This window comes from Lemur catta, chromosome 8 (assembly GCF_020740605.2).
Source record: "Lemur catta isolate mLemCat1 chromosome 8, mLemCat1.pri, whole genome shotgun sequence".
Taxonomy (NCBI): domain Eukaryota; kingdom Metazoa; phylum Chordata; class Mammalia; order Primates; family Lemuridae; genus Lemur; species Lemur catta.
The window spans coordinates 24,899,989-24,924,857 of NC_059135.1; the positions used below are offsets into that span (position 1 = coordinate 24,899,989).

General features: G+C 35.0%; 1 protein-coding gene across 1 annotated transcript in view; it reads right to left on the reverse strand.

Annotated features, from left to right (window-relative positions):
* The window catches only part of PTH2R (parathyroid hormone 2 receptor), a 101,565-nt gene that overhangs the window by 34,833 nt on the left and 41,863 nt on the right, over nucleotides 1-24,869 (reverse strand). The window contains exons 2-7 of the mRNA XM_045560149.1: nucleotides 22,051-22,153; nucleotides 11,402-11,512; nucleotides 11,173-11,294; nucleotides 4,120-4,217; nucleotides 2,858-3,047; nucleotides 1,490-1,643 (exon numbers count right to left, since the gene is read on the reverse strand). Coding sequence (XP_045416105.1) covers nucleotides 1,490-1,643; nucleotides 2,858-3,047; nucleotides 4,120-4,217; nucleotides 11,173-11,250 — 520 coding nt within the window. The 5' untranslated portion in view covers nucleotides 11,251-11,294; nucleotides 11,402-11,512; nucleotides 22,051-22,153. The remainder of the gene's footprint in view (nucleotides 1-1,489; nucleotides 1,644-2,857; nucleotides 3,048-4,119; nucleotides 4,218-11,172; nucleotides 11,295-11,401; nucleotides 11,513-22,050; nucleotides 22,154-24,869) is intronic.

Below are 24,869 nucleotides of genomic sequence, written 5' to 3' on the forward strand. Positions count from 1 at the left end.
ATCAGTATCTTTACAAACTTCTCGTAATTATGTGGGTGCACAGATAAAATTTTGATTTGAAAGCAAACTACTAAGAACTGTCAGGGAAAAATCCAAAGTGCTCTAAAATATATCTTTTTTATTTTTAGTAACTGCTGGTCAAAGATAAGAGAAAGCCTTAAAACAGATGAGCTGCCTTCAGAAATAAAACTTTGTGATAATTACTATTTCATAATAAATGAAATATAACAGCAAATTGATCCTTTGTCTTCTTAAAGGTTATTAATTAGCTAGCAGGAAATTCAATATTCCTTACTTCACATTTCAAATGTTGAAAAAATATTAAGGCAAAACAGGCAAAGGAATATTCTTATTTTGGAGGGAAAAAAAAACCTTCAAATTTCATCTAGAGCTACTTAGTGAATTTTTTTCCTATGCTGAGCACCTCATAACTTAAATATTAAAATAGAAATTGAGATCTGCAATTGTTCATTTTCAGACTCTTCTCAATTTTAACTACATGCAAGTTTTAATTCCCTTTAATTTTTTTTTTTTTTTTGAGACAGATTCTCACTCTCTTGCCCTGGGTAGAAAGCAGTGGTGTCAGTCTAGCTCACTGCAGCCTCAAATTCCTAGGCTTAAGTGATCCTCCTGCCTCAGCCTCGGAGTAGCTGGTACTACAGGTGCACACCACAACGCCCAGCTGCTTTTTCTATTTTTAGTAGAGACAGGCTCTCGCTCTTCCTCAGGCTGGTCTCGAACTCCTGAGCTCAAAGGATCCTCCCACCTCAAACTCCCAGAGTGCTAGGATTACAGGCATGAGCCACCTTGCCAGGCGTTCCCCTTAAGTTTTAACAAGCAATTTATTTTCTCTGTATCACATTGAGTTAGTGTCTAATGTAGTAATCACTCCAGTACTGATAAGTCATTTCTGGGATGTGAGCTAAATATCCTTTTTTTTAAATTACTTATGCCAAAAGTAATTTGAACGATTTCCTTCTGAAAGACATGGTAAATCCACATAATCAGTTTGTAATTTGTATGTGCTAAATGCAGTCAAGACAGTCCTATAAATGCCTTTCTGGCATTCTCATCATATGACCTAGAAATACAAATCAAAGATATGTCATTATAGCTTAGAAATTAAAAAATGACAATTTTTAATTTGAAATTATTGATAAAGCAGAACACTGACATATGACATGAGCATATCAGTTCTAAATATGTCTGGCCAACAAAGTGTTCTCTCGCATTTCCTCCAAAGAATCCTGTCAAGAATCTGGCCTAAGAACACTAACCATAAATTCAACTTGAAAAGTTTGTTACTGCTAGGAGGATTATAGACTTGATCTTAATAATTTTCATCTAAAAATAGAACAATGAAAGAGAAAGGGGGGAGTAATGATAAGAGGGATTATTTCAGGAAAATGGCTGCGGGAATGCTAATGATGGGCAAGACAGAAAGTCCTCAAATCCATAATCCAGTTTAAAAGGAAAGGTAATGCTTTACCCCAGCCTATCAAGGTGAAGCCCCACAGGTATTTCGTGTCCGAAAAAAAAGCCACAAAGATTAGACTATGTAGGTAGAGACCTTCCACCAGGATCCAATAGTAGTTTGTAGCCAAGAAGTAAATAAACATCGCAACAGCAATCTTGCACCCGATCTGTTACAAATAAACCAGAATTGCATCATGTTAGAATTCTTCATTGTACTGGATGCCAACATTAGACCATTAAAAAACAATTCTTCAGGGTTTTTTTTTTAATAGTCTAAAAGTTCTCCTATACATAGAATGGCCAAGATTGTTGAGAGACCAGAACAAAATTATTTAACGTAGCATTTTTTAAGACTATATAATTTGATTCTATTTTTAAATACGGTTTTTTCTTTTAGAAGTTACGAAAAATCACTTTCTTAATTTTTTTCTCTTTATATAAATAACATACAATCATCAGAGAAAATTAGGAAAGTATAGAAAAGCACAAACAAGAAAAATATTACCCATATTCTACCATGAATTTATTTTATTGTGGTCGTTTTTACGCAGCTATTGCTGTAAAACAAACTGCCCCAAAAGTTAGTGACTTAAAACAATAAACATTTAACATGTCTTATAAATGTAGGGATTAGCTAGATGGTTCTGCTGATCTGGGCTCAGTGCATCTTGGCTAGCCTCACTCATAGAACTCTACTCTCAACTGACTCACCATCATTTCCACTTCCTTCTATTGGGTAAAGCAAGTCACAAAACCAGTCCAGAATCAGAATTAGCAGGGACTACAAAGTTACAGGGCAAAGGCACAGATACAGACAGGGCATTGATTTGTACCATCAAGACAATAAATATGCTATATCTAATTTCCAGATATATTGCTTCAATGATCTAATTAACTGAATTATTGGGTGACTCTATTTACTAAGTAACACCAAGACATTTAAGAGCAGAATCAAATACCACAAAATTTTATATTGGAACAAGGCTTTGAGTCTACAATAAAGGAACTAAATATTGTGGGGTTTTAAATATCAAGTTTCTGGTTTTACTGACGAGTTTTTACTTTTGAAAGTGGTAAACCATGACAGTTTCTATGGTCCATACATCAAATGCCATTCCAATCATGTGTTTTTGGCAGTTTCCATTCCAGAATGTTCTTGAGGAAAGAATCCAAGCACTTTTAATCATCTACAGTGATGAGTGATTAGACATGAGAGGGCAGAATTGAGGGAACAATCATCACTATACAAATTGGTAGTCTATTTTAGTTCAGAGATCAGGTAAGCAAAAACAAGTTAATGCATATCTAGTACCCACTAAAATTTTACTTATTTGTAATGTTATACAAATCAGTAACAAGAGAAAATGGTGAAAACACTTACATATTGTGATTTGTCTATAGTAGGTGCTTCAAAGGAATTTTGTAGGTCATCCTGCATTATCAGGGACTGCAGCTCCTTTACCCCTATGTGAGCATGGACCACTCTGTCTTTGACAAAGATGCTTGTAGCTCTCAGCATGAAAGATACAAATAAGTGCATGTGGATATAGTTCCTAGTGCAATGCAATCGTCTATGGAGAGAAACATTCGCTATTTAGATCTGTATAAAATGAGAAATGGGGAAAGACACCCAGTATCCACCACTACCACTACTGGTCAGCCTACCCTCTCCCCAGGGATTTGTTCCAGAACCCCACATGGATACCAAAATCTGCAGATACTCAAGTTTCTTATATAAAATAGTGTAGTATTTGCATATAACATATGCACATCCTCTCATATACTTTAAATCATCTCTAAATTGCTCATAATACCTAATACAATGTGAATGCTATGTATTAATAAATCATTGTTATACTATATTGTTTAGAGAATAATGGCAAAAAAATAAAGTCTGTACATGTTCAGTACAGATACAGCCACCCACTTTTTTCCCAAACATTTCTGATCTGCAGTTGGTTGAATCTGGAGATGGAGAACCTTCAGACACAGAGGGCTGACTATATTGGTTGATCAAAGTTTTGTATTGATTCAGATTAAGCTGAATGGAATTGGACACAAGTTTTAAGTGAATAAAAAATAAATCACAGCAAAAGCAATAAAAACTATTTCTTTATGTGCTTCTATCACATAATTTTGAAGATTATTTAAGATGATTTTTTTGTCCAATGAAGGCAAAATCATCTGGGAAAAGTGAAATAAGTCATTATCTCCTGAAAGAAAATGTTTGTAGTTCATTCAACTCTATGCTGTACCATTTTGCAAACAAATACACTGCAATGCATACCTATTGGCTTGAAGGTTTTTTTCATACTGCTTTGATACTTTTTTAAAAAATTAGTATGTGGTTAATGGGCACAAAAATATAGTTAGATAGAATGAACAACATTTGATAACACAACAAAGTGACTATAATCAACAATAAGGTAGCGTATACTTTAAGATAACTAAAAGATGCTTTCAGTTTTTAAATGAAAAAACCCTGAATTTGTCATGATAAATGAACTGTAAAACAATATAATAACATTAGGCTGAATTAAAAAACTTGCATTTGGGAAAAATATTTGGAGGCACAGATTGTGAGACCTATATGTCTTTTATGGATAGGAACAGAACTCCCAGAAGGCACTGGGAGTCACTCACCTAAAGTAACCAATGATGAGAATAGCCACAGCCAAGGAACCAAAGGAAATGGAGTAGCCAACAGTGTACATTACAGACAGACGTTCAAAGAATTCTTGCTGTAGGGAAGAGATAGTCACATATGTTTTAGGACTATTTCACCAGGAAACTGGTAAAAAAAAAAAAAAAAGATAAAAAAAAAGATCATTTTTGGAATATTATTTCTAGTTTTCTTTAACTTTTTTGAGTAATTTACATGTAATAAAATGTATAGATCTTACATGAACATTCTGATGGGTCTTGACAAACCAAGTTCATTTGTGCCCCTTGCTAGTCAAAAAACCACCAACCATCTACGCCCAGGTAATCACTGTTCCAATTTCTGTCATCATGGATTAGCTTTCCCTGTTCACGTACTTTATATACTTCTTGACTGTTCTTAAATGTCTTAGAATTATACAGTATAGTAAAAGCTCCTTTTGTCAACATACTGTTTTTGATACTCATCCATATTGTTACATGTATAAATGGTTTGCTCCTGTTTAATTTTTGTTTTATTTTAAAATAATTATAGACTCACAAGAAGTGGAAAATGTAGTAAGAAAGGTCCCATGTACCCTTCACCCAGTATCCTCCAGTGCTTACATCTTACATAATTTTACTAAAATATCAAAACCAGGAATTTGATATCAATGCAATGTGTATATTTACAGTTCTATGTCATTTTTATCACATATGTACATTATGTAACCATCACTGTAACCAAGATACAGAACTATTCCACCAGCACAGAGTTCTCCCTTGTGCTGTTCCTTTGCATTGCCACCTCCCTTACTCCTCCCACCATCCCAAGCACCTGGCAATTATTAATGTTTTCCATCTCTATTATAATTTTTTTTCATTTCATAAATGTTATATAAGTGAAATCACATAGTATGGGACTGTTTAAGATTGGCCTTTTTCACTGAGAGTAATACCCTTAGGATCCATCCAAGTTGTTACACATATCAATAGTTTGTTCTTTTTTGTTGCTAAATAATATTCCATGGTACATACATAACCAGTGCATCTGTGAGGGAGAAATAAAGACTGCCCCAGACAAACAATCACTGGTGATATTTGTGAAGACTAGACCTGTTCTGCAGGAAGTACTCAGACCTGCATTACACACTGAACAGCGCAATAGACACCCACGAAATCAAAAACACTCAAGAGTTAGAGCCCAGAACCCAGACTCCACAATGGCTTAAGAGGTAAAACAAAACAATAAGAACTTACCCAACAATATGAACAGAAATCTACCCCAAATATCAATCCTCTCAGTAAATGTGAATGGCTTGAATTGTCCTTTGAAGAGACATAGACTGGCTGAGTGGATAAAACATTATAAGCCAAATATCTACTGTCTCCAGGAAATGCATCTAACCCACAAAGATGCTTTCAGACTCAAGGTCAAGGGTTGGAAAACAAACTTTCAGTCAAATGGAAACCAAAAGAGTGTGGGGGTAGCAATTCTGATTTCAAACAGCATAAATTTTAAAATAGCAAAAGTAAAGAAAGACAAAGATGGTCACTATATAATGGTGAAAGGAAAAATCCAATGAGAAGACTTAACAATTCTTAATATCTATGCACCCAAGACAGGAGCACCATTGCGAATGATCCTTTTACTGTGATGTTGATTCAGTTTATTAGTATTTTGATGAGGATTTTTATATTTATATTTAACAAGGATATTCAGGCCATTGTGTTTGCTTTATGCAGCCAATAGACTTTTTAATTAAATTATAGATATAAAGATAAAATAAATATAGCAATAAATATGCCTAGATATATAGTTTTTCTTTTTAGTCTTTCATTTTTATCCATATATTTACCTATTTTGGTACTCCTCATTCCTTCCTGCCAGTCCTTGCTTCCATAAGGAATACCCCAATGGCAATCATGGCAACAACAAAAATTTAAAAATGGGATTTGATTAAACTAAAAAGTTTCTGCACAGCTAAGGAAACAATCAACAGAGCAAATAGACAACTTACAGAATGAGAGAAAATATTCTCAAGCTACACATCCAATAAAGGGCTAATAACCAGAATTTACAAAGAACTCAAGCAAATCAGCAAGAAAAAAGAAAACAACCCTATTAAAAAGTGGGCAAAAGACATGAACAGGAGCTTCTCAGAAGAGGAAAGACAAATGACAATAAACATATTAAAAAAATGCTCAACATCACTAATTATCAGTTAGAATGGCATTTATCAAAAACTCCAAAAACAAGAGATGCTGGCATGGATGCAGAGAGAAAGGAATGCTTATACACTCTTGGTGGGACTGCAAATTAGTACAACCTCTATGGAAAACACTATGGAGAGTCCTCAAAGAACTAAAAGTAGATCTACCATTGGATCCAGGAATCCCACTATTGGGTATTTACCCAAAGGAAAAAAAGACTTTTCATCAAAAAGACACCTGCACTCAGATGTCTTTAGCAGCACAATTCACAACTGCAAAGGTGTGGAATCAAGACATCAATTTATGCCCATCAATTCATGAGTGGATCAATAAAATGTGGTATATGTATACACTGTAGTACTACTCAGCCATAAAAAGATGAATTAATACCTTTTGCAACAATCTGGATGGAACTGGAGACCATTTTCCTAAGTGAAGCATCTCAAGAATGGAAAAACAAACACCACATGAACTCACTATTAAATTGGAACTAACCAATGAGCACCCATGTGCACAGAGGGAAGTAAAACTCTGGAAATTAACCAAGGCGGAAGGATGTAGAGGGGAGTGGCAACTAACGGGTTCTATGAACACTATTTGGATCACATTCTCTTTCTCTTTACCTCTAATTTCACGGTAGACAGTTAAATATTGTCTTACATGTCTCAAATGGTTCAGTTTTATAATTTGTTTTACTCTGTTAGTGCTTCAATTGAGTAATGCTATTGATCTTTCTTCAAGTTTACAAACTATCATGCTATGTTCCATCTACTGTTGAGCATATCAGATGAATTCTTCATTTTTATATTGTAGTTTTCAGTTCTAGGACTTCCTTTTGGTTCATTTTTAAAGTTTTCATTTCTCTGCTGATTTTTCCTTCTGTTTCATGCATCTTTTTCACTAAATTAACTAACATATTTATAGTAGTTATTATTAAGTCATCATCTGCAAAGTCCAACATCTGGATCATCTCTTCTTCTACTCTTATTTTTAATCTTGATTTTGGGTCCCTGCCTTTTTTTATTACCTTATAGGCATTGTCAGTAACAGAATAGTAAGGACTGAAATACATAATATTTACTCCCCTCCAAAAAAGAGCAGGCCTCTTTTCTGTCAGGCTGCCTAGGGAAGGAGGCTGAATTACTCCATCATTAAAGGAGGGCTGGGATTTGTTGTAATTTTGCTTTTTTAGATTCTTTTTACCCTGGGTTTAGGTTTTGAGAATGGAGTCAAGGCTTTTTCTTCAGCAAACCTTGAGATCTGAACAGCAGCAGCCTGCAGGGGGCTGTTATATGGGTTTTAGTCCACCTGGCAGCTTTTAAAGCCGCAGAAGAACTCTTTCCTTTGGAATTATCCACCCTCTTTTTTAGTTGCTGGGGACTTCACTTTACTGTCTAGCTCTTCCCCAGTCTTTCTGCATCTCAGCAAATTTCAGCCTACCCTGTTGATCTGCCACAGTCTTCAATTAGCCACTGCCTTCCTTTAGATGAAGGCTCCGTGTGCCTAGGAGAGATCTTTCTCAGCTCTCCTTTGTCAGGCAGCTGCCTTGCTCTCAATGAGACCTGTGCATCTCTAGGGGATTTCTCTGGGCTTCCCTGCCCTTCCCCTGGCCAATGGGATGCAGCAGTCATGCACTTAGTGAAGGCCCCAAGGGCCTCAAGTGATGTCTGTCAGCTCCTCAGTTCTGATCCATGCCTTCTGCAAACTGTTGCTTTTCATTCTGGGAGAGGCCTATGCACATCTGGAGGGATTATTCTTAGCTCTCCCAGCACCTTCAGACTTTGGCATACTGCCTCCATTCACTCGGTGAAGGCCCAACAGGAAAGAACTGGCTGGTGGATAAATAGCTCACTGTGACTAGGGCACACTCCTTGGAGTTCTAAGCCCTATGCCAGCCCTTGTCTGTTAAAAGTTGGTTTAAAATCTTGACTCATGGACAATGTATATAACCTGTACCCCCATGATGAGCTGAAAGAAAAAAAAAAAGAATGAATGTTGGTAAAGACGTAGTAAACATAAATTACTATAAAAATAATGGCCAAGCCTGTGTGGGTTAAAAATAAAACATTAAAATATTAGATATGAATTAAAAAAAATAAAAATAAAAAAATAAAAGCTTGACTCTCTTCTTTTTATTCCCTTCTATGACTTGGTTGCTCCCCTTCTACTGTGGTCCTAGGGATAAATGCAGCCATGGGTCTCTTCTCTCACAGGAAAGGTTTGCCCATTTCTGGAATTTAGTTCATTTAAATTTCTTGGCATCCTCGGCTCACTGATGGATTTTTACAAATTATTGGTTTCACATTTTACCCAACTTATTGTTCCAACTACCCACATTCTAACTGGAAGCAGAAGATTTTGCCTTTTGTTCCTTTTTTTAAAATGTTACTTACTACATATTATTTTCTTTTAATAAAATATTAAAGCTTTTTATAGAAAATATTTGGATAATGTGTAAAATATAACAAAAAAGAGAAAAAAATCTCCCAAATTCTCACCAACCAAAAAAAAAAAAAAAACAGTTAGCACTTCATGTATTTCTTTTCATTCTATTTCCTATTTCTATGCATCAATTCCTATTGTTTTAATCATTTTCATTCTCAATTTATACACAAGTTTATTCCTGAATTTTTTTCAGTTAATCGTATAACAAAAAATTTCCCAAGGCAGCAAACTCTCTAATATATATATCTGAGCTTATTTAACCAGCTCTTCATTGGAAATTTAAATTCTTTGAAATTATTTGTTCAGTAAACATTTTTTCCATTCAGTTCTCCCATTCCAAATCCTTATGCTTGATCTTAGAAGTAAAATTATAAGATCAAAGGACATGACCCCTTCGAGGTTTTTTTAATATATATTGCTAAATTGCTTTCCAAAAGTGCATCTAGCCTTTAGACATGAGATATATTATATGGTAATTTATACAGTCTGCTACTGTCTTAACTATCATATACTAAAAAACTTAATAACCTTGTAACCTATCACTAGGTTTCCTTTTCTTCTTTTTATTGAAATAATTACCTCATTTTGCCAAGCCAATGATATGGAAATTATTTAGGGAAAAAAATATCTAAGTCTTATTTTCCCAATAGAGAAATTTATTTATTCATTTATTCTAAATACACATATTTTTAGTTTTTTGCTTTTCCTTCCTTATAAAAAAGTCTCATTATAACCATTAATAATTTATACCTCATAAATAAATAATTTCTCCCTACAGTATATCAAAACTTCAGGAGATATCTAGTTTTCTTATTAGAAGATATTTAATTTTCTTGAGTTTTCTCAAATTATTGCTTAAAGGTTGTAAACAATAGAAAACCCTTTTTGTGTTTTTAATTAAGAAGATAAAATTAAATTATTTATGCTAACAAAACTCAAATTTTAATTAACTTTTAAATCATTTTATATGAAATAGTGCATATCTCTGGTATATTAACCATCTTTTGGTTATTTTGATTCTTAGAATATACCGTAATCACAAAGAATGGTTATAAAATTAGAGTTCAGTATAAATAAAACCATAATTTAATTTAATGGCCATTTAACAACTATGAAAAACTTGTATTTCTCATAATTTAGTGTACAAATAAAAATCATCACAGAGCACACTAAAATATATCAATGAATGCTTATTTCTGTCAATGAGATTGAAATTATTAATATTTTGAAGCATGTTATATTAACTCAGTGTTGGCATTAGTGTATTATAAAGTATCTGACAATCTCCTCATATTGACTAATTTTATCCAAGAAGCTTTCAATGATGAAACACAAAACTGAAGGTCTTTCAGCAAATTACTCAAAAGCTCATTAAGAGGGTAGTGCTTTGTGTTAGAAAAGAAGAAATTAAGAAAGGAAGTTCTTTCTGATTATTAATGTAAAATTGAACAAAGAAACCTTTAACTCACCACTTCTCCCTCTCCACTTCCCCACAAAAAATCACCAGGCATAAAGAAAAATGTCTATTTGGGGGAGAGTTTTTGTATGATGGACTGTTCTCAGGGTGCTCATAAAAATCATTTATACACCAATTTATCATATTCACTTAGCATCATATATCTTCATGCATTTTTGCTCACGAGGTCTCAGTGAAATGACGTTAAACACAACTTTTAAAATACTATATACAACTTTAAAAATAACTCTCTAGAATTTCGCGAAGTTTATATATGATTGCTATGCTTGAAACAGTGCTGATGTAAAATTAGGACATCAGGCTCTGCTTTAAACCCTGCCATCAGCGAGTGATGTCATTCTGACTGACACTTAAATCTCTGGTTCTCAGTTGACTCATATCTGTGAAATTAATGTATTGTGCCGGAAATTTTATGAGATGCCCCTTGCTCCTCTTTAATCCTACAACTTTAATCTTTCATGTACTAATGTAATCACCTACTGACAAATCTTCTGAGATGGAAACTGCACCTGTGAAGTGCAGGGGTCCTTCAGGAATATAGAGCGGAGCTATAACCATTCTAGGTAACTAAGAAGAAATTGTGATTCATGTTGCTGACTACCTGTTGGAATTTTTAGACATAATATAATATAGCATAATATAATGTAATGTATATATAACATAATGTACTATTATAAATACACACACAGATATAAGTATATATGCATGTATTAATAGCTCAGCCAGGTAGCTCTAGCCTAACAAAAATACCAGAATGTTTCATATGCATCTGAAAAGATCCCAACATTGCTTTTATCTTTTATGATCCTCGTGTCATAAAATAAAAGGGTTTTTAATGTATAATAATTGACAATCAAGAATTGCATAAAAATATTATTCTACTTTCCCTTAGGGGTTCACAAATACAAACATTCCATTACCTTTCCTATGCTGATATCTGGCTGTAGAAAGCGAAGGCAGTCTGAGTAATTGGCCCATGTTTTATTTAAGCTGTGCATATAGTCCCATGTTCCATTGGGGTTACAGTGCCGGAAAGCAACTCCTGTAAAGACATGAAAGACGCTGAGATTACTCAGTTCATTTAGAGTCTATTACAAAAACAAATAAATAAATTTGTTTCAAATTAATCATTTCAGAAAAATTCAATACCTTTATGATTAAAGTCATAAATATAAGGGGGACACGGGACAGCCGATATTTTCCCCACTGTTCCTCTGGGCCAACAAATGAGTCCATCCCATTCTGGGAAACAATTACCTTCTGATGAGGAAAAAAAAAGTTTAAAGCAAATAAAGAAAAATCAAGCAGAGAACAAATGCATTCAAAATACAAAATTTCAACTCACTGCCTGTGGTGAAATATAAAAAAACTGGTAGTTTTGGAAACTAGAATAGGATAGATATGATGCAAATGTTACAAAATTCATCTTCCTGACTTCATCAAAGGCTCATTAATAGCAGCATTTTATTTGTATACATTAAAAATATTCAAATTATTTCAGTATATTAGTTATAGTAGTTATAGCAATTAATGTATAAGAAACATTGGAAGTCATTGTGAACAAGTTCTGTAATAAAGTTCCTCCAACTATCACAGTTGTAGCAACATTTTTATACTGGATTTTTAAAATTGCTGTTAAAGAACACGATATACACAAAACATTGCACTTTGCAGGCAAGGTTCAAGATTCAGCTTTACCTTTTTACCAGTCATTTTAGTAATTTCTTTGAGTCTAAAACTCACCTCAAAAAAAAAAATTCTCCTAAGCTCTACTCCTCTCAAGATGAGTCCAGAACCCCATCACTTCTCACAACCTCCCCTGCCACCAGGGTAGTCCCAGTCACCCCCTCCGCAGCCGGAATGGATGCAACAATCTCCAACAGTCTCCCCAATTCCATTCTTGCCTTCTGTGGGGCAGTTCTCTGGGTGGCATGGGACAGACCCAGTTCTCCCCGTCCCTTTTGCTCATGTAATAGTTCTCAAGAATAACCATAGAATGTACTGGGAACAAAACATCCTGAGATAAAGGCGGAACTGCCTGGAACAGCCCCGGCTTTGTTGCAGTCCCTCCCAGAAACAGGATATCCTTCAGCACTTTAGCCCAGTGCATCCTGTCTTCCCTGAGGTACAGAACCTGGGGTGGGCTGTTTTCTGGGCCGCCACCCCCACCCCGTGGCCCCTCCAACCACGGTCCCCTTGCTGTAGGCAAGTGGGACATGCGCAGTCGAGATCCCGTCTGCCTTGGGCAGCTTTCCCGAGCCTTGAGAGACCTGCGCCCGGTGACTCCCAGGCTCTGTTGTCCCCTGATGCCTGTCTGTCAGGAACAAACCTGCTTCACGTAACTTGTCCTGTGCGTGGGTGTTCGCTTCACCACGCTCAGACAAGTTGGTAAGGGGTGCACAGCCAGCCTTCTTCACAGTCTCCTTTCCTTTATTCTTGACACGATAGCCTAAAGTCTTCCCACAGCACCCCATCTCAAAAAGCCTAAGCTTTTACCATGGCTGAGGGCCCTATAGGATCTGCCCTCTCTCCCGGCTCATCTGACTTGCCCTGGCTCCGTCTCTGTCCCTAACTCAGTGCGCAGGCCCCGTCCACTCTTCCCGGACTTGGATGCCGTGCCCCAGACAGCCTCGGGCTATTCTCTCACCTCCTTCGGGTTTGTACTCAAATGTCAACTCTGAGCAAATGCTTCCCATTTAATATTGCATCCCAAAGCACTCCCTATTCTCTTTTCCTACTATATTTTTCCCTGATTTCTCATCACCTTCTAATATTAAATGTTATATTATTATTGTTTTCTCAAGCCACAGGATTTGAGAAACCTCAGGGTGGGAATCTTTGTCTGTTTTGTCTCATGCTTTAGCCGTGTTCCTGGAACAGCGCCTGGCACCTGGTAGGGGCTTAACGAAATTCAACGTCAATACTTTGTGCCCTTCAGGACTCCTGTCCATTAGTGATGACCTGAAGACAGCCTGTCAGCCAAGTTATGCCCCAGCTTCCCAAAAGGAGATGCCTTCAGTGAATGCCGTATTAGTTTTCTATTGCTACTATAACAAATTGCCACAAACTTACCAGGTTAAAGTAACACAAATTTATTTTCTCACTATTTCTATAGGTCAGTAGTCGGGTTGGCTTGGTTGGACCTCTGCTTATAGACCCACAAGGCCAAAGTCAAAGGCTGGGCGGAGCTGCACTCCTTTCCAGAGGCTGCAGGGGAGAATCCATCTCCTTGCTCATTTGGGCTGTTGGCAGAATTCAGTTCCTTGCAGTTGTAGAAATGAGGCCAGTGTTTCCTTGCTGGCTGTCAGCTGAGGGCTGTTCCCAACTTCTAGAAGCTGCTTGCATTCCTTAGCTTGTTCCCCCATACTTCCATCTTGAAAGTCAGCAAGTCAAGTGGAGTCCTTGTATTTTGAATCTCTCCTCCACTCTCCTTTTCTGTCCCAGCTTTGATTCTGCCTTCCTCTTCCATTTTTAAGAAGCCATGTGATCACATTGTGCCCACCCAGATAATACAGAATCACCTCCTCATTTTAAGGTCTATAACTTTAATTCCATCTTCAAAATCACTTTTGCCACATAACAGCATATAGAGGCACCATACCAGATATTAGGGCGTGGATATCTTTGGAGGGCCATTATTCTGCCACCACAAATACTGGCCATTATAATTCTCTCCATTTTTAGTTACTAGTTACACGAACTGTAGCTGATGATTTTTGTTCTAGCTAATGTTCATATTGTCAAGTTGTTTGCTCAGTTTTGAATAGTCAGCATAATAGAACCACACACAAACACTCATTTCTACAGAAAAGAATTCAGCATAAACTTGAAATTCACTTCTTAGTATCCACCATATCACACTGACACAAATACTTGATTTGCTTCATGGACCACTGAAGCAATAAGAAAAGAAAATGTCTTTCCTCGCCCACACTTTTCTCATAGAAGAGAACATTTTCTCAGAAGCAGCCTTGCTTTGCTCACACAATAAAAGCCTGCACTGTACATATCACAAGCAATTCAGGAACCCATCACATTGTGCTTCTGGTGGACAGCTCCACTTGCCTCTTTTCCCCCCATTACCTGCTTTTTGTTTGTTTTCCTTCTGGTTTATACAGTGGGATGAATCAATCTCTCCCACTGGATTCCGTCAAAGAGCCACAGCATTCCATTTACTTTGTCATTAACAAGTCACATGCCTTTATACATCTGAACTGTCTAATCAATATGTGCCTGATATCTATTGTACAGCTACATAAATTGGACCTGGAAACACATTCTTTTTTTCCTGTTACTAGTTGTCCCTCTAAAATGTATGCTGTTATGTCACGTGCTATTTTCTAATAAGAGTTAGTTTCAGGATGGAATAAGGTCTTCATATAAGTGTAAAATCCAATGTCCAATTTATCCTATAATTATGCAGTTTAAAAACTGCTATGGAAAAAGCTGTTTTTCTTCATGCTCTAAAGGGGACAGTTTTCTAGTTCCCTATAAGGTACCACCCCACACATGTACATACACAGACACACCTCCCAATATTCAGAAAACCCACACATAGATCATGTTTATTTCTCTGGTGGCTCATTGACAAAAAGAGTGATGAATATTCACAAAAGATAAAAAAAATGGGGAAGCCATGACCTCACCCAGAAAATACAGAGATCTTAATTAGCATCTTCTTTGATCTTCATTTCTATCCTATGTGAGTAAATACTTTTATTATTTGGCAAGAAACTAATTAATTGACTAATGGCTCACCAATCTCCCTTTATAAGTTAGCACCATTAATTATAACTCTGTAATCCTTTGTGTGTGCCATGAGAGACTAATTATTAGGAAGCCTGTCAAACCATGATATTTACACAGAACAATCAAAAATTTGGAGAATCTAACTTTTTCTCTTTCTGGTTCTTCAGTTATTTGTAGCAAAATGTGACCATATACTTGGAAGTAGAACCAGGATCAATCAATTATATTTTGGTTTTGGTTTTTAAATACTTGAATAGTTTTATAACTAGGTATTTCCATTTATGTTTCCATTTTTCATAAACATTAGGAACATTTTTATGTTCTTTTTATTATAAAAAATTTCAGAAATAAAACAGAATATTATAATATATCCATAACCTAGAATTGAGAGATTTTAATATTTTCCAATATTTATTTCATCTAATTTATCTTTTGCTATGCTATCTTAAAGTATAGACAGCATAACAGTTCACCCCTAAATATTTTGATATGCATCTCTCAATTTTAGAAGAATTTAAAAGCGAAAATTTCTTAAATTGGCTAGTGAATTCAAAAGATTATTCTAATTTTTTAAAAATTTAAAGTGAATAACATTTGAGTCAATTTGTATAGAATTAGACATTTTCATTGAAAGGTAGACCAAGCTTGACCATATTTAATTATATCCTATTTGTATGGAGAAGAATCTCAAAGTATCTTTTCTCTTTTAATATTTATTCATCTACATGTTTCACAGGATTCACATCTTCACAAATTTTAGATGCTACATAAGTTTACAAGCAGTTAATATGTTCTTTTAGGTGTAATTCATAGCGTGTATGACTGATTCACACTTGCTTACATTTGCCCATCCTATTCCATCTTCTTGAAATTTCATTTTACTTTCTCCTCCACACATCTAATTCCTACTACTTTAATTTTTTTATTTCAAAATATTAAAGGGGTACTAGTGTTCTTGTTACATGGATTAATTGTATAATGCTTAAGTCAGGGGTTTTAGTATGCCCATAACGAGTAGCATACATTGTACCCAATAAGTAAGTTTTTATCTCTCACTTCCCTCCTATCCTCCCCCATTCTGAGTTTCCAATGTCCTTTACACCACTATATGACCATGCATACCCATCATTTAGCTCCCATTTATTAGTGAGAACATGTGGTATTTGTTTTTCCTTTCCTGAGATACTTCACTTAGGGTAACAGTATCCAATTACATCCAAGTTGCTGCAAAAGACTATTTCATTCCTTTTTATGGCTGAGTAGTACTCCATGGTGTATATATACCACATTTTCTTTATCCACTTGTTCACTGATGGGCACTTAGACTGATTCCATATCTTTGCAATTGTGAATTGTGCTGCAATAAACATTTAAGTGCAGGTGTCTTTTTTATAAAATGACTTCTTTTCCTTTGGGTACATACCCAGTAGGAGGATTGCTGGATTGAATGGTAGGTCCACTTTTAGTTCTTTGAGGAATCTCCACACTGTTTTCCATAGAGGTTGTGCTAATTTGCAGTCCCACAAATGGTGTATAAATGTTCTTTTTCACCATATCCACCCCAACATCTATTGTTCTTTGATTTCTAATAATGGTTATTCTGATAGGGGTAAGGTGATAGCTCATTGTGGTTTCAGTTTGCAGTTCTGTAATAATTAGTGATGTTGAGCATTTTTTTCTATGTCTGTTGGCCATTTGTCTATTTTTGTTTGTTCAGGTCCCTTGCCCACTTTCTTTTTTTTTTTTTTTTTTTTGAGACAGATTCTCACTCTGTTGCCCTGGCTAGAGTGCCGTGGCGTCAGCCTAGCTCAAGCAACCTCAAACTCCTGGTCACAAGCTAGGACTACAGGCATGTGCCACCATGCCCGGCTAATTTTTTCTATGTATTTTTAGTTGTCAAGCTAATTGCTTTCTATTTTTTTTAGTAGAGACGGAGTCTCGCTCTTGCCAAGGCTGGTCTCAAACTCCTGAGCTCAAACGATCCGCCCGCCTCGGCCTCCCAAGTACTAGGGTTATAGACGTGAGTCACCGCACCCAGCCTTGCCCACTTTCTAGTAGAGTTGTTTGGTTTTTTCTTGCTGATTTGTTTGAGTTCTTTGTAGATTCTGAATATTAGTCCTTTGTTGGATGCATAGTTTGCAAATATTTTCTCCCATTCCGTAGGTTGTCTATTTACTCTGTTGGTTATATCTCTTGCCATGCAGAAACTTTTTAATTTAATTAAGTCCCATTTATTTATTTTTGTTGTTGCTGTATTTGCTATTGGTGTCCTAGTCATAAATTCTTTGTTTAGGCTGATGTCTAGAAGAGTTTTTCCTATGTTTTCTCCTAAAATTTTTATGGTTTCATGCCTTACATTTAAGTTTTAATCCATCTTGAATTAATTTTTGTATATGGCAAGAGATAGGGATCCTGTTTAATTCCTCTGCATGCAGTTACCCAATTTTCCCAGCACCATTTGTTGAATAGGATGTCCTTTCTCCAGTGTATATTTTTGTCTGCTTTGTCAAAAATCAGCTGGTCATAGCTATATGGTTTTATTTCTGGGTTCTCTAGTCTGTTTCATTTATCCATGTCTCTCCCTTTACACCAGTACCATGCTGGTACTACTGTAATTTTAAGATGAGATGATTATTCTTCCAGAGAGCCTTCCTTGATCCCTCCCTGATTAATTAAGATGCTTCTTCAATGGTTCCATAGTTGTGAATACCTCTGTTGTTGGAATTACACACCATCCTGAAAGATGTCTACCTTCCTTACCAAATCGTCAACCCCACGTGGCAAAGACGTAATCTTATGTATGTTTTTCAGTGATTACTACAGAATCAGCACATTGTGGGAACATAATAATATTTGTTGAACTGTTATAGGAATACTCAAGATGACAATGTTGGATGAGGTAATCTCTGAGATATCTTCTTACTCAAAATTTCATGAGATTTCATAGAAAATAGTTCATTCATCCCTCATAGATAATAATCCTTACAAATTGCTTCATGGTGATGCTTCTTCTTCTTAGTAGATTTGCATGTCTGAGATATCAAGGTCAGTGTTTTTTAGAGGTAGCATGTGCGATTCCCTTTTCAGACACTATTAGACTAGCCTTTCAGAAAACTCCCTCGTAGTACGAGACACCTACAAAGGCTGGATTAATATAAAAAATATTCTTTCTTAAAACATGGCTTAGCTGTCTATAAAGTAAAGGAATAAATCTGAGGCCAGAAATACAGGGAAATCACTGCATTTGGGGCTTAACTTAGAGGCCTCTACTGATCTTTTGCCTTAGAGCTAGGGTTTTGATGATGTCCAGGTAACAAAAGATGAGCCTGAGGCTTGATGAGGTTGGGAAATTGGATGGGAGACACCTATATATGGTTAGTATCCCTAAAAAATGATCCCTCTCTTAGTGGGTGGACAAGAAACAAAACCATCCTTCAGAAAGAGATTTCCTTGTTTCACTTTTGGCTACATTTAGAGTTAGAATAGAAAATAGTGGAGAAAAAATTCTTCTCTAAAAATTTCTAACTACATACCCACACTCATGTGTGGTCTAAATTTAGTTTAAGGTGGATTTAGATCAATAGTTCCTCTAGGAACCTTGCAGAAGGAAACACAAATTTTCTCTGGATGAATGCACTTTAAATGAGGACTTTATGAGTTCCTCATCATAAACCATTAGACACGTAAGGAAATAAGCCACCATGTGTGGTAGTGAGCATTGGCCAGCAAAGTCTGTGGATATTAGAATTATCAAATGCAGAATATAAAACATGTCTAGGAATGTAAGAAGAGATTGAAAGAATATTGAAATTACAAGGGACTATCAAAATTCAATATGTAGATTTCAGAAAATAAAAAGAATAATAATCAAAATTAACTAATGGATATATCAAACAGCCTTAGACAAAGCTGAACAAAGAGTTGGAAAACTAGAAAATATATTTGAATAAATTACCACAACAGCAGTAGAACAAAGGAAAAGAAAATATTTAAGACATGGACACACAAAGGGTATTATGAGAAGGTCTCATATTTGTCTATTTAAAGTTCCAGGAGGAGATAACAGACAAAATGAAGGAGAGCACATTTTCAAAGACAAAATAACGTTCCCATCACTGAATAAAGATAGATTTTTTCATATTCAGGAAATCCAATACATCTATACCTAGACACAGAGTAACAATGCAGAAAGTCAAAATCAAAGAGAAGTTCTTAAAAAGAGCCAGAGAGAAAAAGAGCTAGTCAGCAACAAACACTGAGAACTGATTTATCAATAATAGCAATGAAAGTTAGGAAAAACATGCAATAATATCTTCAGGTAATAAAAGTAAATAATTTTTAACCAAGGTTCATATGACCAGAAAAAGTATTTTTCAAGATTGAGACTGAAATAAAGACATTTTTCAGATTAAAAAAAAAAAAAACCTGAGAGCACTACAAGAACATTCTAATGTAAATAAATTTTTTATTAATAAAATAAAGACGTATTTCAGAAATAAGAAAAAGTATAATAATATAAAATTAAGATAAAACTAAAACCTTGTAGGACAATAGCATATAATTTGGAAGCAATTAAAGTATCTCAAACTGCTTATATTTTTTGGAAGGAGAAAGTTATTTATAAACTTTGAACTTTCTTAAATTAAATATATATGAAAAAAAATTAGGATAACCACTAAAAGAATTAAATGTATATCTTCCAAACTAGTTGTCAGGGAGGGGGAATGAAATAAGAAAAAGTCTCCATCCATCCAAAAGAAGGTTGGAGTGAGAGGAGTGGAAGAGGTCACATAAAAAGAGCTGGTGAATGAAATGGGAAACCCAAATAAGATAAGAGAATTAAATTTAAATACTGTAAGCTAGCTGTGGTGGCTCGCACCTGTAATCCCAGCACTTTGGGAGGTAGAGGGGGGAGGATTGCTTGAGGCCAGGAATTCAAGACCAGCCAAGTCAACATAGTGAGACTCCATCTCCACAAAAATTTAAAAAATAAAAAATTAGCCAGGCATGGTGGTATGCACCTGTAGTCCCAGCTACTTGGGAGGCTGAGGCATGAGGATTGCTTGAGCCCAGGAGTTCAAGGCTACAGTGAGCTATGGTCACAACACTGAATTCCAGCCATGGTGGCAGAGTGAGACCTTGTCTCAAAGAAACAAAACAAAACTATATTTTAGTAATTATAATTAATGCAATTAGGCTAAACTCTCCAGTTATTAATAATAGACAAAGATTGTCAGAATAGATAATAATAAAAAGTCCACATGTCCTGTTTATAAAAGATACTCCTCAATATAAGTATACAGAAAAGTTTAATAAAAGAATGGGATAATATGAGGAGTTGTTTAATGGAGATTGGTTGCACAACAATGTGAATATACTTAGCATTACTGAACAGTACAATTAAAAATAGCTAAGATGGTAAATTTAATGTTATGTGCATTTTATCACAATTAAAACATTTTTAAAGAATTAGAAAAGATATACAAGGCAAATACTAACCAACAGAGAAAGAAACTAGTATTGTTTATTCAATATTTTAATTTTTAATATAAGTTAAAATTATACACATTTTAATATTTAAAACAAATGTATCCTAAAGAGGGCTATTCCATATCAACAAAATGCTTAATTCATCAGGAAATATACTGTTTCTAAACTTGTATATACCTAGTGACATATGTTCAAAATACATGTAGTAAAAATATCCAATGAATTTGTCAATTTTTATTGACAAATTCATCATCATAGTAGTACATTTTAAGGTATATATATATGTATATATATATCTCAGTAAATAAAAGGTCAAGCACATAAAAAATCATTATGCATATAGAATATATGAACCACACAACTAATAAGCTTAATCTAGTGGACACTATAAAACACTGTACTCAGAAACTGGAGAACATAAATTCCTTTGAAGACCATATGGAACATTTACCAAAATTGGCTACAGTATAAGCCATTAATCTCAATACATTTTTAAAAATCAGTATCATGTAGACTATATTCTCTGATCATAACCAATTGAGAAAATCAATCACAATTTTTATAGTATTTAGAGACTAGCATGAAGCAGATATCAAACTACATTTATTTTATCTTTTTTTTTTTTTGAGACAGAGTCTCGCTTTGTTGCCCGGGCTAGAGTGAGTGCCATGGCGTCAGCCTAGCTCACAGCAACCTCAAACTCCTGGGCTTAAGCGATCCTACTGCCTCAGCCTCCCGAGTAGCTGGGACTACAGGCATGCGCCACCATGCCAGGCTAATTTTTTCTATATATATTTTAGTTGGCCAGATAATTTCTTTCTATTTTTAGTAGAGATGGGGTCTCATTCTTGCTCAGGATGGTCTTGAACTCCTGAGCTCAAACAATCCACCTGCCTCGGCCTCCCAGAGGGCTAGGATTACAGGCGTGAGCCACCGCCCCCAGCCTTCAAACTACATATTTTATTATAAGGATGTAATTTCAGGAACATTGCTGCATTTAGTAGGGAATTCAGAGAGCTCAGTAAACAACACTCCACTTCTCACTTGAATTTAGAACTAACAAAGATTGTATAGTCAGGCCAATGGAGATAAAATTATCATTTTATTAACAAAAAAAAGGTTTTTCGAGAATATGGCATAGCTGTGGGCTTGCTTATTTACTGCTCTGAATTCAACTTTCCACCTAAATCTGCAGACAGTATCCACAGGGATAGAGCCTGCCCCTCCGAACTTAACTGCAGGGTCAAGGGCAGACCGGTATGCACACTCTCTACAGGTAGACAAATCCCAAGGAGAGGTCTGAGGAAGAGACTGATGTGCACATGATCAATTGCTATTCTCAAATTCAGTAATGGAGCAAGTCCCACTCCTTCCATAGGGAGAGATGAGCAAGTGGGGTAAAGGGATTAAAAGAGTGTTATTCTGCTACACTCCTCTCCACATGGAAACATGGAATCACCAACAAGGACCTTCCTAAGACAAAATAAAGAGGGAAATTTGCAGTCTTTGGGAGAAGGGGTGGGAGACACAAGGAAACACAATTTTCTGAGCATCTTTACCTCCCTCCTGGAGTTGAGCTGTGATGTTGAGTTCACATTGTACTTTAGCTTTTAGCACAAGGACAATCTGCTCCTCTATAGTAATGGTGCCATCATAATCCAGCTGTAGAAATAAATAAAATACAAACATTCTCAGCATTTTTTTAAAAAGCCAGGATGTAAGCTTTGATTATTTCATCTTCTAATACAATTGAAAATGAGTTTTGATATCGAGCTATCTGAAATACTCCTTTATCTGAATCAAAATTCAAAATCCATCAAAATTTCAGAATAATCTTATTTTTACTTGATTAACCTAAAGAATAAAAAAACCTCATATCAGAAAATGTGAGGAAATTCTTAATATAACAAAGTAATTATATTAAAGGTAATATAATTATAAAAAATAATAAACATTGAAAATTTCCTGGAATGTTATGCAGATCCAATATTTTATTAATTCTCTCACAATATGTCAGTTATGACACATGGAAAGAGCAGTGAACTAGAAAACTAAACTTAGATCTACCAAAAAAATTACCAGTGAAACCTTCACTCAACATCTTTGGGCTTTGGTTTGTTCATCTATGATATAAATGGGTTATCTCAAATGGTCTCTAGTTACCTATTTGCCTTAATACTGGGACTCTCTAATGGTAAGATATGAACCAACATATTCATTGTCCATTAAATCAATATTTGTTAATACATTTTATATAAAACATAATGTGCTTATATTACAGTGAAGACTTTCATGTTCAAATATTTGTTAAGTAGTACATTTTCTTAAAAAAAAAAAAAAAAACACCTCATGAGAAAGAAAATCCCAACTATATAGAGAGAATAGAAAAACTGCCCTGGCTGAAGCCTGCGGAAGGTAATTGCAGAATCATAATGTCTCGCTAACTTGGACTTTCCTTTACACCTGCACCTGCTCCAAAATATCACAGGGTTTCTCAAAGCATTGCCAAAAAGCCACTATTGAGGAATACAAAGAGGTATAATAGCATTTAATAAGACCCCAACACACATGCTTCTCTACACTGCATACCGTGACTTCACTAGATATCTAGATATTCATTCCCACCGGGGAGCATGTTTCTAACATGTCAGGTGAATGATAAGTGATTTTTGGACAAAATCAAATAGATTTGGCTTTAATACCACCAGTAATGGAAAGAAAATTCCATTATTGGAAAACTTTAATTTCAGTGAAATACATTTCAAATGTGTTTGTTTAAATCACGGTGCTTGCATCACCTGAATCTGATGCCTGTGAAAATGTAGATTCTTAGGCTGCACACCAGACCCAGTGAATCAGAATTTTATTTCTGAAGATGAAGACTGGTAATCCTCATATTTCACAGGAACCCTTGGTGAGTCTTGAGTTTACCTTATAATTTGAGAACCAACATATTTGAAGGTATGAGATGATGTGAAGATTATTTTATCAGTCAAGTCTCAATCATAGAACAGAACTACTAAGATATTAAGATAGATTATAGAGAAGGGGGAGAATAAATTGTTATAGGGATTCAATTCTTAAATCAAATGAGATGATAAAACCAACAGATTTACCTAAGTGACAAATTCCTAATAATACAAACCTTTACAACTCTCAAATCATTAATATCAGGCTACAAAGACACGTATTTTCCAGAACCATGCTTTAAGGTAAGTGGGAAAACAAGCCTTTTTATATTATTCAATAAGATATTACAGACTCAACATAAGAAATAAAAAGATGTTTACATAATTAACCACAGGAAATATACTTAGAGATTATTGATAATTATGATTTTAAATGACACATAAAATGATAGCCTGGTCAGTTAAAGTAAAATGGAGGATATAGAAAGAAAATTTACCATAAGAACTAGTTTTAGCATTAAAAACTATCATCCCTGAAAATTATGAGTTTATTATTTTCTGATATATTAATATTTATAGTACAAAGAGAAATTCAGTGAATAGTCAGGCATATAGTTTTGGGGATTTCTGTACTATATTCATAGCTCAGTGCCCACATTATTTTAGTGATTTTTGTGAAAGGAAAGAATAAGCAAAAACTAATTTGAGGGGTTAGAATACATAATGGAATTTTAGCTATCAGGATAATGCAACACAGATTCTGAGTTATAAGTAGCTACACTAAAAGTGAGCCTAAAATCTCAGATATCAAAAAGAGAGAATGAAATGGAAACATGAGTCATCTGAGTGGGCATGACAGGAAAAATTGACTCCTTCCTATTCATTCTCTAGAAACAGTCATGTAACATTCAAGTTTTTTGTTTTGTTTTGTTTTCCTGGCTGTTTTATTTTTCAATTAAATAGTTACTTTCTTTTACTTCAATCTTAGAAAACACTGGGTAAGTTGTGCCCAAGTTTCAGAACTGTAAATTTGATTGAGAGAAATTTGGCTTCAATTATTAAACATGAACATTTCAAGTTATCCCTTGTACCATTTTTACTTGAACATATTCATTTTTGTTTCCTTTTGTGCAGATGTAGCCTTTCTATTGGAATAACCTTTTCAGGAACAGAAACATCTTATAAACTACAGCTTCTAAAGAGATTTTGTTCTCAAAAAAAAATTTAGCCAGTTCAGACAGGAGCAAGTTTTATTAGAATGTGCTAATTCATGATCTGTTATAAATTGATCTTTAGTCAGTTCCAGTAGGAGCAAAAAATGCTTGTTTTTTATATCGTTTTGTCTTCTTCCTTTGTTACAGGTACAAGCATTCTTTATCATTGAGTGACATTAAAATGATAATGTACTTGAAACAGAACAGAGATTTTATATTCAGTGTCTATTACTCCAAAAGCAATAATTGCATCCA